Here is an 18,171-nt window from a genome sequence, read left to right as displayed (position 1 = left end):
GTTTAGGTGGAGAGTCCACAGTTACGCAAGACAAATTCAGCAGGGCGCTCCAAGAGCTTCAGCAACCACAGACCACTGGACCCTGAGGTCATAGCCCAAGTGGAGCACAGCTCACAGGTAGAACCCGGTCTCTAATCACTTGCACCACCATCCGCAGAGCGTTGGGTATTACGGTCATATTTACTTCTCTGTCTGCCTCTCGTGTTGCAGGACATTGAGGCGGTGATGACCTCTGCCCTGAGTGAGCTCAGTAAGTTGGAAAGACAGAGCACCTCGAAGCACACACACACCCCCGACGTGGTCCTGGACACACTGGAGCAGCTGAAAGGCCTGGGTGGTGGTGGTGGTGGTGGTGGTGGAGGAGGAGGAGGAGCCTCGGAGCCCTCCAGTCCACTCCACTCCCGTCTGTTACGGGACAGTGAGGGGGGCTCCTCGCACGCCCACCCGCTTCAGCGAAGCGCCTCCTCCGCCAGCGACGTGCCCTCGTCCTTCCGCCCGGCCAAGAGCCAGCCGCGGAGCCCCCTGCCCTCCGTCACGTCCCCCTCTCTCTCCTCCTCCTCCCTCTCCTCATCTGTACCTTCCTTCAGAGAGCTGCGCCCCCCGGCAACGAGGCCCAAACCGGTGGTGTTCCCAAAGGGCGGCGGCGGCGGCGGCAGTCCAGCCATGGGTTCCCCGACCTCTACTGTGCCCCCTACACCTCCTCCTCCACTTACAGGCCACACACACTCTCTCCTTCACACCCCTCCTCCTCCACCTCCACCCCAGCCTACTGACAAATCCTGCTCGGCTTTGGACTTCTGAATCTGACCGGCGACAGTCTTTTAATCTTACAGCTCTTCTACCAGGTGCAGAGAGCGCTTCATCTGTTTCACACAAGACCTAACCCACTACTCATGTGTAGCATTCACTTCTTGATGTCCAGGCGAGTTCTCAAGACGCCATGTTCCCTTTTAGAGTGTCAAAAGTAGTTTTCTGCCCTCTCCTGGCAGCTCTGCTTACTGCAGGTCAACTATCGGTGGGCGTAGATTAGTGAACACCCTTCAAAGACACTCTTTATGTTTTGCCACCGTAGAGATCCCAGGCATCACTGGATTTTATTTCATTCTTTTTTTTTTTTTTATAAGGGAACAGGACTCAGGATGGACACCTTAACACCTAAAGCTTACCTACACTAGGTTGTGATGTTTGAATTTGTGTTTGAGTGGGCGTGCAGGAGTGTTACTTGCCTTTACACACAGATCAAAGTGAGGAACAAAAAGCACTGTTTGATTTTTTTCTTTTATAGTAGACATGACCGTTTTTCTTTTCTTTTTAATGACCCATGTTTAACGGACTGGAAGGGAGTGTTTGATTCCTGAGAATAGACTGTGAAATGCTAAGCTCTTGCCCTGCGTAGACATTAAACACACTGACTTGCTGCTTCAAAAGTGGACAACTAGAGATAAAGGCGGACTTTTCGGATGATGAAAGGAAAGAAAACTGGGCCAAATATCAGTGTAAGTCATGTGATCGGGAGCTTTATTCGATCTCTTCCTCGAGTGTTTGATATGTTGGTGATTTTCTTTTTATGACTGTTCATTACTAGAACCACAACAGGGGCATAGCAGGAGCAGTGCGCCCCGAAGCCTGACATGGCCAACAGTAATTCTAAATACACATATAGCAATACAGATAATGAAAGCTGATAGTTTGAGGCATTATGCTGCTTCTCTCCTGCAGCTCTATTATGTGTGTAGGGGACCACTGAAACCCAGCATTTTTATAGGTAATGTTGGACTGTACACATACACACACGTTCTCTCAAAATGTGTGTGTGTTGGTGTTTTGTGGCAGCTAAACGCCTTTCAGGTTTTCCTCGCATGCTGGGGCCATAGACAGCGGCCATAATGGCGAGCTGGCTGATTGCATCAGTTTATATATCTGCAGCACCAGACACACGACAACTTCAAACAAAGTTACAGCTTGCTCCTTTTAAGATAAACTTCACACTTAACAGTAAAAAGGGTTATATTATTCTAATGGTGTATGTATGTTTAATAATCATGTTGATAACTGGAAGCATGGAGCTGAGGATCCTCTTGAGTGTGTTTTTAAATAGAAGCAACCAACCACCTCATCCAATGCGTTTCTTAAGCAAAGATTGCTTTTGTTGTTACTTTTTGTTCCCAGTTGGTAATTAATGCTCACAATCTGTAATGGTAAAATGTTGAACTGTGTAACTGTCTGGGTGTGTGCATGTGTGTGTGTGTGTGTGTGTGTGCGCCTGTGGGAGCATGCGTGGATGTAGAGTATGTATGCACCCCGACCCCACCCCTTTACAATGCCCACCCACCATAAAGGGAAGCCACCCAACGGCAACTGTCTGGAGAGACACAGGAGTACCAGCGGCCTTAGTGCTGAATAAATATGCACTGTGTGTACATGTGATCAGACAAAGATCCTGCAAGTATAGACATGATCAAGTTGTCTCGTCTTCAGTCACTGCTGTAACAACACCAATGGTGGATCAGCTTTAAGTGGAAGCAGGAGGAAAAAAACAATATCAAAGGGCTTACTCTTTTTTTTTTTTTTTTTTAATGATTTATGCAAAGAAAATATTTTGCGAAATTAAAATGAATTAAGTAATATGTGAATAATTTTAATAACACTGACTTCAAAAGTGGACACTTAATTCAGGGTGAACCGAATAATGTTTTTTTTGGTTGTATTTCACCTTCTTGGAACAGTATTGATCTAATTTTAGCGAGGCGTCCTCATATTCCCCCCCATCACGCCTCTCCTCCTCTCCCAGAAATACAGCACATACTGCATTCCTGTATGCTCTCTACCAGGTAATGAATTCTACTTGTAAAGGTTTATTTTTTATCTCTGTATACTGTTGGTGTATTACCTGGTGTATTTGTGTTGCTCTTACCTCATCATGACAACTGGAGGGACTGTGACTGTGTGTGTTTGTGTGTTTGTGTGCGTTTGTTGTGAGCAATGACCTCACCTTACCCATGCACACACTCTAACACATACAGACATGCATGTGGTTGGTTGGTGTGTTTTGTCCCAGCTGTGCCGTCAACGGGAGCTGGGACCCTCTTTTCGATCTCGAATCAATCATTGTGCACTTGAACAACTTGGCTTGCGTGTGGACTAACTGTGTGGGGATGATTTGTCAGAATTGAATATTGTTAAATATGCATTTTGTGTCCATTTGAAAACAGCAGAACTAAAAAAAAAAGACTGTAATGTCAAATCTATTTATAGTTGTCTCTGTATTACTGGAGAATCCTGTGTTCAGATGTACTTTGTATATACAATGTTGTACATTACAGAGGTACACTCTTTTTTGGTACAATATTGTACAGTAATAGCAATAGTAGTTTAATCAAATAGGCCTTATATAATTCTATGTGTAGTTCTTGTAGTAGATCTGTTTTTTAATAAACATTGCTTGCTATAAAGATTCTTGAATTCTTTGTCGTTTGTACCTATAAAATTGTCCATGAAAACATTGATTAAAAATAATCTGAATATATGGAAATATGTGTCTGTCCCAAGTAAGAACAGTAATTATGGAGCTAGCTTTAGAGACCAATGATATACAGCGAGAAGAAACCAGTGAACCACCAAATGAGGGATTTCGATGGCATATTGGAAACTGTAGACAAGAAAATCTTAATACCAAACTGAGTATTACACTTCCATACGGCTGTAAGATTCACAAGAGAGAGACCTAAAAGAGAACAGTCAAAAGCTGAGACAGTAGCTATGAGTACTACTCATCATGTAGAGTAAGGAAGTTCTTTTTAACAGAACACAATACATGCAAAGCCTGTCAGGCAACAAAGAAGTGACGCACAGACAAACCGGGTCTGACTGTGAGCATAGAAACCATAACCTTACTGAGATCAAGAAAATAAACCTATTAAAAAAAAAATCCTTGCAAATGAGGTATGCAAATTATTAATCTGTATGTATTAAAAAAAATTGGGGAAAAAGAGGGCACTGGTATCGGATCACAGACATCTTGAGGTCAGAGGTGGGTCATTCTACAAAAACGGTGGAAGTGCTGTCACTTACTTTTGCAGACACCAAATTCCTTTAAGTTAACTTAATAATCTCATAAATTATACATATTCAATAACTAAAGACTGTCCTTGCAATGATAAAACTAAATGTATTCATCTAATGTTCAATGTTCAATTTTGGCAATGTATTTAAAATCCTAAATTCTAGGAATTGTCTTGTCACTTTTATCATACATGGAAGTGGAGCCTTTACTTTTCATTCAAAACCTTTTTTTTCATGAATTAAATCTCATTCACATTTACATTGAACATTACATATATTAAATAGATATTTTAAAAAACAACAACATTGAAATAGCTCATTATTATTAACAATATCAAATAAATACCAGTCACACAGAATTACGTCATTGGTGTTAATGCTACACAAAACACTTATATTTTGAAATACTACACTTAACAGGTCCTTCCTGCTGCTGTCAGGCTGCACAACCAGCTCTGCTCCCAGCAGACCACATGACCACATGACAATGACAATAATAACATGACAATAAAAACCTGTGCAATACATTACACATTACACTGTGCAATAATAGTTAAAAAAGTTAAAAATAGTTAAAATAGTTGTTGTTTTTTTCTCTGTCTGTAAATATAATATTTCAGTTATTGTTGTTTTTTTTCTACTGTTTTTTTTTTTTATTGCTTATTTATAATACTTGTTTTATTTTATTTTTATTTTTATTTTTTATTTTTAGCTTGTCTTCTTCTACTATGTCTCTTGTGTGCACTTTACTCTCTGCTGTTGTAAGTCTGCAAATTTCCCCGCTGCGGGACTAATAAAGGATTATCTTATCTTATCTTATCTTATCTTTTCTTATCTTAACCATTTGAGGTTCTTCCTGGATCCGTACGAATTTAACTAATTATTAATTATTTTTTTTACAGATCAAACATGAACGTGTCTCTCATGCTGAGCAGCAGAGGGGCCCAGCATGGCTCTTGTTTGGGGACCCTCAGGGGCCCCACATGCTGCTCTAAGATCCCCAGTCGCCCCTTTTCCGGATGTCATGTAAATATTACATTCACATGTATAAAAGCACACATACAAATCTCAAACACAGTATATTTTGTCTATGCTTTCACATCACACTATCACTGTGCACGTTGCGGTAAATTTTGCGGTTCTCTTAGAAGGTCAAATACTCCGGTCAGGGCGTTCTAGTGCCTGGCCGTACGATGGAAAAGAACAGAGACACTTAAAGAAGGATTACATTACATTAGTCATTTAGCAGACGCTTTTCTCCAAAGCGACTTACAGTCAGTAGTATGTTACATATCATTCACCCATTCACACACTGATGACAGGCTACCATCAAGGTGCCACCATCAGACTCTAACTAACATTCATCATCCAGTCCACACCGATGGCCTTCAGGAGCAACTTGGGGTTAAGTGTCTTGCCCAAGGACACATCGACTGCCGAAGCCGGGTATCGAACCACCGACCCTCTGATTGGAGAACTACCTTGCTCTCCACTACGCCACAGCCACCCCTATATTATATAAATGTTGAGCTCATGCTGCAGAGAAACCAGATAACAGAGGCCCTTTTTACGACCAACTGATGAGGCCCTCAGAAAGTCTAAAAGTCTAAACCAAGAGCCGCCTCTCTCTTTTTTGGACCTATCATATTCAACTCATAAAACCTATATAACATGATGCGCACTCTGTTTAAGCGCCTTTTAGTTGCTGAACTACTTATCCTATTCGTAGTAGTTTGTAGCACTTATTATATTCGTATTAGTCTGTTGCAATTATTGTTCTCGTAGTAATCTGCCTCTGCACTGTACTTTTGCTCTGGTTTATGCTTTAAGATGCTTGTTTAAGAAAGGAGATGCACTGATGACTTCTGGTGACTAGTAGTTTTCTTGAATACCTATGTTGAACACACTTCCTGTAAGTCGCTTTGGATAAAAGCGTCTGCTAAATGACTGTAATGTAATGTAATGTAACTTGAACTTCTCAGTACTGCTAGGCCCGTGCACGTACAACTGCTGGGCGATATATGGGGCGGCTATGGCACATGAGGTAGAGCGCTTGTCCCGTAACCACAAGGTCGGTGGTTCAAACCCTCTTGTGTGAGCAAGACCCTGAGCGAGACCCACCTAAACCCCAAGTTGTCTCCCGGGCTTGCTTCACTTGCAGCCCACTGCTCCTCGGGATGGTCAAATGCAGAGAAATAATTTCCCCATTGTGGGACTAATAAAGGATTGATTATTATTATTATTATTTATATACCCTGTTATCCTTCAATAAATGTCACATTTGTTTTAAGATGAATCTGGTGTAGAAGTCTCTCTTGTTTTCCACTCAACATGTAAAAACTAGGAACACAAGTCCTGAAGCTTCACACTGTGATGTGTGTGTGTGTGTGTGTGTGTGTGTGTGTGTGTGTGTGTGTGTGTGTGTGTGTGTGTGTGTGCTGCTCTGCTCTCTCCCAGTGGACGCACACGGAAGTTGAAGCAGACAATGAAACTGTCAAGTGTGCAATTCTCTGTATTTCCGCCACTACTTAGCTAGATTAACTAATGCTGCTCTGTGGACTTCCTAAAGCACTCAATAGAACTGCTGCCAGCTGCTGTCTTTGATGAAACTCTGGAATACTAAAGAAAACACATAACCTGTTGTTGTCCTCAGGTGATCACGGAGGCTTTATGTCTGAAGCAGGTCGGATCCACCGAGACTTTTACACCGTATTTCACTAACCAGGACCGGGAGAAGCTCACCAGGAAGCTGCTTTACCGACTCAACTTAAAGGTGACAGCAGCAGCAGTCCAGGTAATCTAACCAGCTTCATAAAGTAGCTAACTTATTGTCTCTTATTGTCGTTTTGTGTCATAGACGTTTTCTGAAGCTACACAGGAGAGTTACCTGATCAGTGACGTCAGGTTAGCTGTGTACGTCACTAGAACGTCAGAAAATGAGCTTGACTTTAAGTTGTGTGTGTGGTATCACACTGTAACTTATGCATTGTTAGGGGAGAGACTTTGATACTTTGTATGTACAGTACCAGTGAAAGGTTAGGACACACCTTCTCATTCAACTACTGTGAAGAATCTAAAATATAAAACTTATTCTGGTGTGTTGAGCATTTGTTTGTTTACCACATAATGTCCATATGTGTTCCTTCATTACATTACATTACATTACATTATTACATTACATTACATTATATTATATTATATTACATTACATTACATTACATTACATTACATTACATTACATTACAGAACTACTAGTCACCAGAAGTCAGTGCATCTCCTTTCTTAAACAAGCATCTTTAGCAGACGCTTTTATCCAAAGCGACTTACAGGAAGTGTATTCAACATAGGTATTCAAGAGAACTACTAGTCACCAGAAGTCATCAGTGCATCTCCTTTCTTAAACAAGCATCTTAAAGCATAAACCAGAGCAAAAGTATAGTGCAGAGGCAGATTACTACGAAAACAATAATTGCAACAGACTAATCCGAATATAGTAAGTGCTACAAACTACTACTTCATAGTTTGGATGTCTTCGATATTAATCTACAATGTAGAAAAAAATAAAAATAAAGAAAAACCATTGAATGAGAAGGTGTGTCCAAACTTTTGACTGGTACTGTATGTCTCTCTATGGAGTCTCCATGCTTATTCTCAGTCTATTCCTCCAGCATGACGGGGATGACGGCCAGTACAACAAGCTACCTGTGGTCTTTACAAGACGTCCTCGGTCAAGGGGCCACTGCCAGTGTCTACAAGGCACGCAATAAGGTACCTTAGCCACACTGAGGATGTGTTGTTGTTTTTTTTAATCACCATAACACACTGTAAAGTTAGTTTTCCACTGAGCACATCATTCACATCACTGCTGCTGCAGATTTTTCCGCCTACTCTTTGAGTCAAAAGTGACTATAGAGATTGGGTGATTATAAAAGGATATCAGCACAGTGCTGATGTGGGCAGATTTTCACATTCTGACATGGTGCTCTGATGTGTAATGCTGATATCAATGTGTGTGTGTGTGTGTGTGTGTGTGTGTGTGTGTGTGTGTGTGTGTGTGTGTGTGTGTGTGTGTGTGTGTGTGTGTGTGTGTGTGTGTGTGTGTGTGTGTGTGTGTGTGTGTGTGTTTGTGCGTGCCCAGAGGTTGGGTGAGCTGGTAGCTGTCAAGGTGTTTAACACCGTGAGCTACAACCGCCCCCTGAGGTTCAGATGAGAGAGTTTGAAATGCTGAGGAAGCTCAACCACAGCAATATTGTCAAGCTGTACGCCGTGGAAGAGGTAAGGCTACCATGAGAGGAGGACAGCAGACGAATGAAACTGTGTAAAAACAGAGCTGCAGTTTTATTCCAACTAAATCGGAACATGGAATGGGAGAGAATTTGTACTGCTTGATCTACACACTGTAAAGCCTGTAAATACACAGGTCTTGTAATAATGTTAGCCCTGTTGGGTTTGCATTTTTTGATTTGTATCCATCATAGAATTTGATGAGGCAGTAAGTTTTTACTAATATATTTGTATAATATTTACAAGCATTTGCAGCTCACCTCCTAATGCCTCCCCCCCTCCCTCTCTAGCTGCCCTCCAAACAGAAGGTGCTGGTGATGGAGTATTGTTCAGGAGGAAGTCTGCTCAGCCTGCTCGAGGAGTCAGAAAACGCCTTCGGCTTGCCTGAAACAGAATTCCTCATAGTTTTGCAGTGTGTTGGTGGGTATATATCTTGGTATTTCCCAATAATTGAATTGACCTAAACTGAATTATTCTTCTCCTTTCCTATCTTCAGTGCAGGGGATGAACCATCTGCGAGAAAATGGAGTGGTACACAGAGACATTAAGCCAGGCAACATCATGCGGCAGGTCGGGGAGGACGGCAAGTCTGTTTATAAGCTAACTGATTTTGGTGCAGCAAGAAAGCTGGACGATGATGAGAAGTTTATGTCTATCTACGGAACTGAAGAGTATCTGGTAAGATAACAGTCACAGAAATGAATGTGCTTGCATCTGGCAATTTGCAGTCAAAGATACCTTTTTTGATGAGTAAGGTGTCTTTGAGAAAGTCGATGAACGCATGCTGTCGCTTAAGCTGAACAGTCCTTTAAAACAAATTCTGATTACCATTTAAAGGGTGTTTTACAAATATAATCAAAATGCATTAAAATCTTCTGGGGCAGAAAACGTTTTTGTAAACTTTTCCCTAAATATCATTGAAATGTATCAAGAAGTTCTTGATAGATTCTGCTAACTAAACGAGAAGCAGGACTTCATGTTTAGTTGGCATTACGTGGCATAGCTCATAGTAAACACTGTTGGAGATGACATTTTCATAACCACTTTGATGTCTCAGCAGTTCAGCTCCACAGGGGGAGACAACAAATATCCATAACACTTATATTATTCAGTTCATTATGGCTTCATTGGCATGGAAGTTTCTAAAGAAATGTTGCTAGAGCATTAAAAATTTAAAAAAAGACATATTATTACTATGAATATTAAAACAGCATTAACATTACGATGTTATATGATTATTTATATACAGTATAACATTAACATTATTAGGACCCTCGCATTAGATAAGTAAAGACATTAACGTGAAATAAGGAAATGTGATAAAATACTATTGCATCCATAAAAAGTATCCTCAATGTCCCCTATGAATGGAAAATGATACGATTATTTCACATTGGTCACATATCAGTTGAGTTTTACTCCAGGGAAAGCTCTCAAGGCTCGGTAGCAGAAATGGCATCGCATCTCCTCTGATCTGAATCTCTATGTGTTGCACGTGATTGGTTGTTTGATATGAAGGCCAACATTGAATCCACTCCAAGTTCGGTGTGAAAATCGTCCTGTGTAATCAGTGTCTGTGTTGAGATGTCTTTGTGAGACTGGCCTTTTGGAGCCTTGATCTTGATACTTCGAGGCAACTTGTGTTATGAAGACTGGGTGGCCCTCTAGTGGACAAATGGGGGAAGGACCTATTCATAACAGCAACTGAAACTTTCACTTTCTTTTACGTTTCTGCCTAATGCTGAGCTCAACAAGATGATCCCTGATTAAAAGAAGGGGACTGGAGAGAGAATACATGTTAGGGCAAAAACACTGCTTTCACTTTACACAAAAGCTGAGGTTTAGATGATAATCTTGATGACTGCATATCCGCCTCTGCAGACTGCAAACTGATAGTTTGTGTGTGTGCATGTGCGTGTGTGTGTGTGCATGTGTGTGTGTGTGTGTGTGTGTGTGTGTGTGTGTGTGTGTGTGTGTGTGTGTGTGTGTGTGTGTGTGTGTGTGTGTGTGTGTGTGTGTGTGTGTGTGTGTGTGTGTGTGTGTGTGTGTGTTCTCAGCACCCAGACATGTATGAACGTGCTGTGCTGCGTAAGCCTCATCAGAAGTCCTATGGGGTCAGTGTAGACCTGTGGAGTATCGGTGTGACATTTTACCACGCTACCACTGGGAGTCTTCCCTTCACACCGTACGGAGGACCCCGCAGGAACAAGCCCACCATGTGAGTCGATACATCAGTGTGTGAGAAAGTAAATCACAGACCACACATTTCTGATAGAAACAAGGGTCTCAATGGTTGGGTCTCAAATGACTTGGCTCCATCTTCAGCTGCCAAGTTTCCTATTGGGAAGCATACAGCATCCCACCATGGCAGAGCATGAACATATGTCAATGATTATCAGCCTGACCTGTGTGTTTTTGTTGTGTAGGTACAAAATAACCACAGAGAAGCCTATGGGGGCAATAGCTGGAATACAGCGCGTGGATGGCGGGCCTATAGAGTGGAGCTACCACCTACCTCACAGCTGCCAACTCTCACAGTATGTCACCCGATAAAGGGTATTTAAACATGCACCTCAGGGACTTTTTAATGAATGAAGTGATGCTAATGTATTACCTAATTGTCTCCATCTATTTCTCTCCCTCTCTGTCCGTAGGGGTCTGATGGTGCAACTGGTTCCAATTCTAGCGGGTATACTGGAGGCTGACCAGGAGAGGTGTTGGGGTTTTGACCAGTTCTTCAAAGCCACCACAGACATACTGCAGCGTCAGCCAGTTCACCTGTTCTCTCTGCAACAGGCCATGGCACATTGCATCTACATACACCACTACAACACGTGAGTCTGCACATAAACATTCTGACCAAACACAAAGAAAGCAGTTTACAGTTTGAATTGGAGCGACTGAAATAAAAAAAAAAGTAGATTTCTTACTCAAAGATGCCAAAGTTATACTGCCAACCCCAGTTTTAAACCTACATCTGCGCCGGGCATTATAGATGGCCCAGTAAATTTGTACAGAATAACAACTGTAGCCGTGACAAAGAGCTTTGACTCCTGATGTTAAAATGTAGTCAGGATACAGAATCAGACCTGAAATAAAGAAAAAAAGCTTAGCATACAAAAATCCTCTCTCTCTCTCTCTCTCTCCCCTCAGGGTGTCAATGTTCTTCGAGGAGGTGGCGTCTCAGACTGGTATAGCAGTTCAGCTGCAACATCTGCTGTACCTTGGTCACGACCTCCCTCTGGAGGGCAACATGAAGGTGGTCAACCTCCCGCCCTCTTCCCATGACAGGCCCCTGATTCTGCTCAGCGACGGGCCTGAAGCAAATACCAGCCTACCCTTCAGAGAACGTAAGACAATCAAAGACACATACACCTCTGATCAGTTTCTGTGAAGTCCAAAGCCTTCCTCTTCTTTATTCTTTGCTATTCCCCTAGGAAGATATGCAAGAGTTTTGATAAGTGGTGTAATCATTTTTACTTAGACAAAACATAACTATCTTTGTGAATCAGGTGTTTCATGCCAATTTTGTCTAGTTATATTTCTGTCAGTGCCAATCCTAAATAAAGGGAAGTTATATACAAAAAATGAATTGTGCATCATGAATGTTGGTTAAAAAGGAAGGTAATCGCATTTGTGTGCATACACATATTAATTTGTACACACTGTTTCCATAAGTCCTGTATTTTTGACTTGTGTGTTTCTGTCTCTCCTTTTGTAGCGGAGTCTCCAGTCATCCCATCACGGTTTGATGTTATGGCAGACTACAACTTCTCCAAGGTACTGCTGCTCTGCTGATTTTATTTGCCACCCATACCTAATGTCATGGTCAGTTTTATTTGAATTGTGTGTATTATAAACAACCCACCCATTATTTATTATCTCCTTTTATCCCCCTCCTGTCTGTAGGTTATAGTGGGAGTGGTCCACCAGTATCTGAGGATAGTACGGTTGCTGCACACTCACAGAGAGCTGCTGCTGCAAGGATACTACAGCTACATGTGAGACACACACACATGTTGAAATAAGCAGTATTTGTTTTAGCCTCGAGGTTATGTACTAACTAGGTAATATCTCTTCTCCTGCCCATTCCTCCTCCTCTCTCACACTCTGATTGTTCCTCAGGATGAGGTTGCGTAGAGAGTGTGAAGAAGCGTTCCACAGTATCGCGATGATCACCATTAGACTGCAGTCTTGCCTCAGCGTGGAACACAGGACTCGCACACTGTGAGTTCATTGACACACATTTTGAACTAATTAGAGGGAATCTGTGATTTCACACTTGGGGTGTTGAAATGCATAAATATGTGTTGTATGACATTCATTATGATATACAGTAGTAAGGCAAACGGAGCTGTAGTTTCTTTTCCAAGTAAAATTTTCCACTGTGAATGTGATGTAGGATTGAATTGCTCACTGTATGATCTTAACTGCCAGTAACGTATGTTGTGGATTCTACTGGATGTAATTTGTTGAAAAATGTAGACCAAACGCATCTTTTTTTATTGTTATAATTCAAGCCACAATCCTCTTTTTCCCCTTTTTCCCTCCCATATCTGTTGTATCTTTATTTTTCTTAGCGGCCACTATGATTCAGAAAACCAAGGGTTGACTGATAGCAGGCAAAAGCTGCATCTGGTGAGTAGCATGAAGAAGAAGTATCAAAGCTTGACAAATGTGGCTGATGGGAAAGAGACGAGTTTGGAATGTGGCTTTTTCTTTGTATTTTAACGCCATTATTCCTTCATCAATGAGTTTAAAGTGGAGAAATGCAGATCACATGGAAACCAAGCCAAAGTTGTGCAATGTGAAATGCTAAAACACAAGCAGGCGTATAAGAATTTTGCCCATATAAAATAGTCTTCCTGTTTAAAATGATGAAATTTCATATCAGTTTGAAAACTAACATATTTCTGTCAACACAAAAAAGTGACGAGGTTTGACATTTAGTCAAGATTTTAAGCGAGTTTCAAACCCACAACGTTACAAGTACTGTTTTCTAAGCCCGAGGAGTTCTCTCTTCTCAACATTGCTGGACTCAAAAAACATTTATTTTGAATACATAAACAAATGGAAAAAGAGGATTTTGGACTGTGTACCATTCATTTTGTGTCAGATTTGTTGAATCGGGTCTCAGAGTCTGTGGCTGCTGTCTCTACAGGTGCGTGAGCACTTGCCTAAATACGCTGGAGGAATCCAAGAGTTTCAGAGCCGACTGGACCTTCTGCAGATAGAACAGTCCAAGCTAGCAGAGACGCTGACCAATGACAAGAGGTACTCAGGCATACAGAGATACAAAGCTTCACGGTGGCCTTCAGGGTGTATGTGTTTTTTTTAACTCTGATGTTTTGCCTTCCACAGCTGTCAGAAGATGGAGATGCTGCTGCAAAAGATAACGGCAATTCATCAGCATTATCGTAAAGACAGACAAACTGGCAGTATGTTTTTTTTACTATTACTACAATGTATTTCGTTTCTCTTTTTGTAAATGGTAAAATTGACTATGTTTTCTTATTTTCAACACAGAGTTGGCATACAACGACGAGCAAATCCACAAGTTTGAGAAGTGAGTGTGTGTCCACACTGCTGCTGTCCTGCTGAGCCAGCCTGTGAAGTATGTTATTCTGAGCTCTCCTGTAATCTTCTTGTCACTCTTCCTTCCCAGAATCCACCTGTCGTCCCACATTAAGCGAGTGAAATCTCTCCTTAGAGACGACTGCGTCCAGAGATACAAAGAGCTTTTGGCCTCAACAAGGACGTGGAGCAGGTCAGAGCAGGCTCTCAAGTTGCACTTTTGACCCCAAAGTACACAGTGGATTCACTTCAGCTGAGTTATCCCAAACACTTTGATATTTACTATAAGATAACTGTTTGGTTTGATTGACAGGCATTCACCCAGATGATGGAGGTTTATATGAATAAGATTAACACAGGACAGTAGGACGGTGCTATTCAGCAGTCACTCTCAAACGGATTAAATTTGTACTCAACATTATTAAGCTTCATTTCACAAAAAAACAATTGATATTATAAAATGCATAACACTTTGCTCTATAATTCTTAAATTCCTTTTCCAGTTGATTTGGATGAAGCAATCCATTTTTAGATTTAAAATGACATTTAGAATTTTAATTTAGCATAATGATGCGGTAGATGTGATCTGATATAAGATGATGGGGAACATTTGTTTGTTTATTCTTACACTCCCAAATGTGTTGTAATTATTTCTTATTTTTCTTATGTTATGAAACATATTTGTAAAAATGCTTTTTATCTTATTTACATCAATAGATCTGCAGTAGATATGGAACATGCAAGCAGCAGTAGTGCCAAGTGATTTTGGGCTTTTTCGCTTCCATAACATGTCCTCTCTCTGAAGCGAGTGGAAATTATAATTAAGTATACAAAAACACATTTAAGGGTTTGTCAATTTGTGTCCGTAGATTTCTCGCAAATTCACCAAAATTTAGCATAAGATAATGCCTCATTTGCATATTCATAAACACATTTTCAGATAACTTGTAATACAAAACATTTTTTGCCTTAATGTTAGTAATCAACTTGGGAACTGTTAACAGTGCAAACAACGGAAACAGTGCTTCTAGAGCTTACAGTGTTTAACTGTGGGGGAACTGGAGGGTGGGTGCTACGCTTCTGCGTCGACGCCGTCAATGAGGGTGGTGTTATCAGCGATAACCAACGTATGAGTGCAGTACACAGCAGCAGGCATTTGATACCTAGTGGGGCACATTCACTAATAGTAACTCGTGTCCAGCCCGGATATGTAACCAAAGCACAGAGAAGCTCTGATTGCAACACACACAGAGGGAGGGACTTCATTCCTCCAGTATATCTTTACATAGTAAATAATTGTTTGCTGCTTTATTAATGCTCCTAATATCGAATGTAGCTTCTTTAGAGAGACAGGCGCTTAAACAGACAGATATTTTCAAAACCCCAAAATACAGGTATTAAGCTGTGCATGATATGTTTTTGTGCTAGGTTAACTATTGTTAAAAAATATGATAAAATGTATCTAAAAAATTGAAAAAACTCTGTGTAATTGCAGAATTATAAATAAATTGATTGTTAAGAAAGGATCCAGATTATCTATAAACACATCTTTTGATTATTTGAATTTTTTTAGATATTCAGTTCTTTTTTTGGAATCCAGTAGACCATTGACACATTGTAAATATGGTAGCTTTGACTTACTGAAGTGTCTCCCTTCTGTGTCTGCAGTGTTTTAATGGAGATGCAGACCAGACTTCAGGACTTCAGCTCTTTCTCCACAGGCTTGTTGGCAGACCTGGAGATGAGCGAGCAGTGCCAATATAAGGTCAACATTTCACTCTCTCTGTGTTGAAGATCTCTGCCGCTCAGAACAAATATATTAACCTAACAGTATGCAACAAATACATGTTTTCTTACATTGATAAAAAAAAGTTGTGTGATATTTTAGTGATGTCACCAATGTAGCATCTCAGTGATGTGATGATGTAACGTCTCATCTGTCCTCCTCAGGCTCTGGACAGAATCCTTTTCACTCTGCAGTCCAATGGAACGGGACAACAGCCTGAAATTGTCCCAAGGGACAAGGACCAGATGGTCTCTAGGTATGTGTCTTTTTGTGCATGTATTTGTATGTGTGTTTTTGTGTTGTGCGCAAGATGGAAACGGTTGTCCAGTTGCCCTGATGCCATCTCTTCCTTTTGTTCTAGGATGCACCATCTGAAGGACGAAATGGAGATTTTGGTGAGGGAACTGCAGTGTAACAACAGCATTATTGAGGGGTGAGTTGAGTGAACCAACTTCATGTCTCTGTCAAAACTCACAGCCCCATTTGCAGTATGTGACAAAGTATGATGTTGTTTGTATTGTTTTTGTCATACAGTCTGGGAACAGTGAGCCCTGCAGCACCTCTGGAGCCGAACTTGGCCAGACCTTCGACACTCTGACAAAAGTGCTGCATCTTTGCATCTTAACTCAAAGAACACACACACACACACACACACACTCTGTAGATATAACTGCCACTAATGAACAGCTATGGACAATGTGCTGGATCTTCTTTCAAGGACAGGATGATTTCCCTTGCTGTAAGAAGAGGAAGCAGCCGAAGACAATCGATAAAATGTGAATCTCAATTTAGAGATAAGATGCCCACAAAGGAGAAGGAGGAAATGCCACTGATGGATTTTTAGTCGAGTGAGTGTGTGTGTGTGTGTGTGTCTGTGTGGTTGTGTGTGTGTGTGGCTGGCATCTGAGTACAGCAGTTCAATACAAACCTCATTAATGCCTTTAGTGTTATTGTATTTCTAATAGGCTGCCACAGTGATGGACCGTCAGGATAAAGCAGATGAATTCAAAGTCAGCTGCTAGAGTGTTTTTCTTAAGGCTGTGTTTCTTCTTGGTCCCACAGAAGAAGCAAACTGCAAACTCTGGATAACCTAAAAGGATTAATTTAACCAGAGTGACACTATATCTGTGTGTGTGTGTGTGTGTGTGTGTGTGTGTGTGTGTGTGTGTGTGTGTGTGTGTGTGTGTGTGTGTGTGTGTGTGTGTGTGTGTGTGTGTGTGTGTGTGTGTGTGTGTGTGTGTGTGTGTGTGTGTGTTTGTTGAAGGCTTGAGACTCCTGCTGTCTTTTCCGGTTGATCAATCAAATGGTTTCATGTGACTTCATTTCTAGGTTTCCTCAAAGTAGATCACTGTTAATTAAATGATTACATCATTGATTTTCAGCCTTTCTAAGAACACAGCACTGTAGTTTTGGAGTATAATTTGTCCCTCTTCCTGTTGATGTTTATCTTGAATGATAAGTTGTTTTTTTTTGGTATTTTTTCAAAGGTTTCAATGTAAAGGAGAAAATAAAAAGTTAGGGAAACTCAGCACTCACCACTGTGTTCTTTTTTACAGAAGTACACAGTCCAGTGACAATACAGCAAATAACAGTATGAAAAAAATGACATTAGCCAGTGTGGCTCAACGGTGGGGAAATCCCAGGGTTTGTTATTTGTTTATAAAGGTGTCACGGGGGATTCAAAAGGTCAGAGAAAAACAAAAAAAGATATGCTTTTACTATACTTTTTACTATAAACTTTTTTGCCATATTTCACTCTCGTTTGTTTTTCTTCTTGAGAAATGATATTATCTCCTTTTTGAGAGAGTAATGCAGGCTGAAAAGTGAAAGTAAAAAACATTTCATGTCGACATACCTCATGTTCTGAAAGTCAATATGTCACGTATGACTATGAGACAACAGTAGACTCATATTCAGTCTATAGTCAAATTACTTCAACATTACATTTGTTGTGGGAAGGTGCAACTTAGCTGGGAAGTTAAAAGGTCACAGAAAACAAAAAACAGAAAACATATGAGCTGTTGTGACACTGCGAAGTACGGGGAATGAAATTGAAAGTTCCTCACTCTGTCTGAGTAGGAGTGGCGTGAGCGTCCTCGGGGGCTTTCTCGCTTTAGTGAGCACAACTGCCTCTGTGGTTTCATGTAGCTCATATGACACGCTCTTGGCAAAGTGGAAAATTTGATAACTTTCCTATTCCTAGCCTACTCAAACAAGTGTGACATTGTGTTTTTATCACTAGACTTGTATACATCATGGCTATACTCACAACATTATGTAACCCCACCTTTAAGTCGCGATGTGCTGTCAGTCCTGTTTCATACCTACTATTTGTCTTTTTAGTTAATTTGTTCACTGTGTAGTTTTAACAGTGAGAAAACACTTCTGCCTCTGAGTCAAAAAATAAAAATGTATTGTCTACAAACAATACATTTTCATACAAACAAAAGACTTTTCACTGTAGG

The 18,171-nt window shown here is 40.9% G+C and overlaps 2 protein-coding genes across 5 annotated transcripts in view; both read left to right on the top strand.

Annotated features, from left to right (window-relative positions):
• Positions 1-3,446, top strand: part of srgap2 (SLIT-ROBO Rho GTPase activating protein 2) — a 54,368-nt gene extending 50,922 nt beyond the window's left edge. For all 3 annotated transcript variants that reach the window (XM_054616395.1, XM_054616394.1, XM_054616396.1), the window contains exons 22-23: positions 7-117; positions 211-3,446. In XM_054616395.1, coding sequence (XP_054472370.1) covers positions 7-117; positions 211-801 — 702 coding nt within the window. In that variant the 3' untranslated portion in view covers positions 802-3,446. The remainder of the gene's footprint in view (positions 1-6; positions 118-210) is intronic.
• Positions 3,447-7,753: 4,307 nt separating this feature from the next.
• ikbke (inhibitor of nuclear factor kappa B kinase subunit epsilon) lies at positions 7,754-17,431 on the top strand. Of its 2 annotated transcripts, XM_054616828.1 has the most exons (20): positions 7,754-7,830; positions 8,201-8,337; positions 8,637-8,766; positions 8,843-9,024; positions 10,404-10,564; positions 10,773-10,883; positions 11,001-11,180; positions 11,500-11,696; positions 12,068-12,126; positions 12,256-12,347; positions 12,472-12,573; positions 12,927-12,984; positions 13,508-13,620; positions 13,708-13,784; positions 13,873-13,912; positions 14,012-14,113; positions 15,589-15,685; positions 15,871-15,962; positions 16,068-16,139; positions 16,241-17,431. In XM_054616828.1, the coding sequence occupies exons 2-20, from the start codon at positions 8,269-8,271 to the stop codon at positions 16,302-16,304; spliced, it is 1,998 nt and encodes a 665-aa protein (XP_054472803.1). In that variant the 5' UTR covers positions 7,754-7,830; positions 8,201-8,268; the 3' UTR covers positions 16,305-17,431. The 2 variants fall into 2 exon arrangements, 1 of the variants encoding a protein (XP_054472803.1); XR_008531828.1 differs by lacking the exons at positions 7,754-7,830; positions 8,201-8,337 and having other exon boundaries at positions 16,241-16,554; positions 17,263-17,431.
• The last annotated feature ends 740 nt before the right edge of the window (positions 17,432-18,171 follow it).

Source organism: Anoplopoma fimbria, chromosome 17 (assembly GCF_027596085.1).
Source record: "Anoplopoma fimbria isolate UVic2021 breed Golden Eagle Sablefish chromosome 17, Afim_UVic_2022, whole genome shotgun sequence".
NCBI lineage: Eukaryota > Metazoa > Chordata > Actinopteri > Perciformes > Anoplopomatidae > Anoplopoma > Anoplopoma fimbria.
The sequence above is the reverse complement of the archived record's forward strand: the minus strand, read 5'-3'. Positions and strand labels throughout refer to the sequence as shown.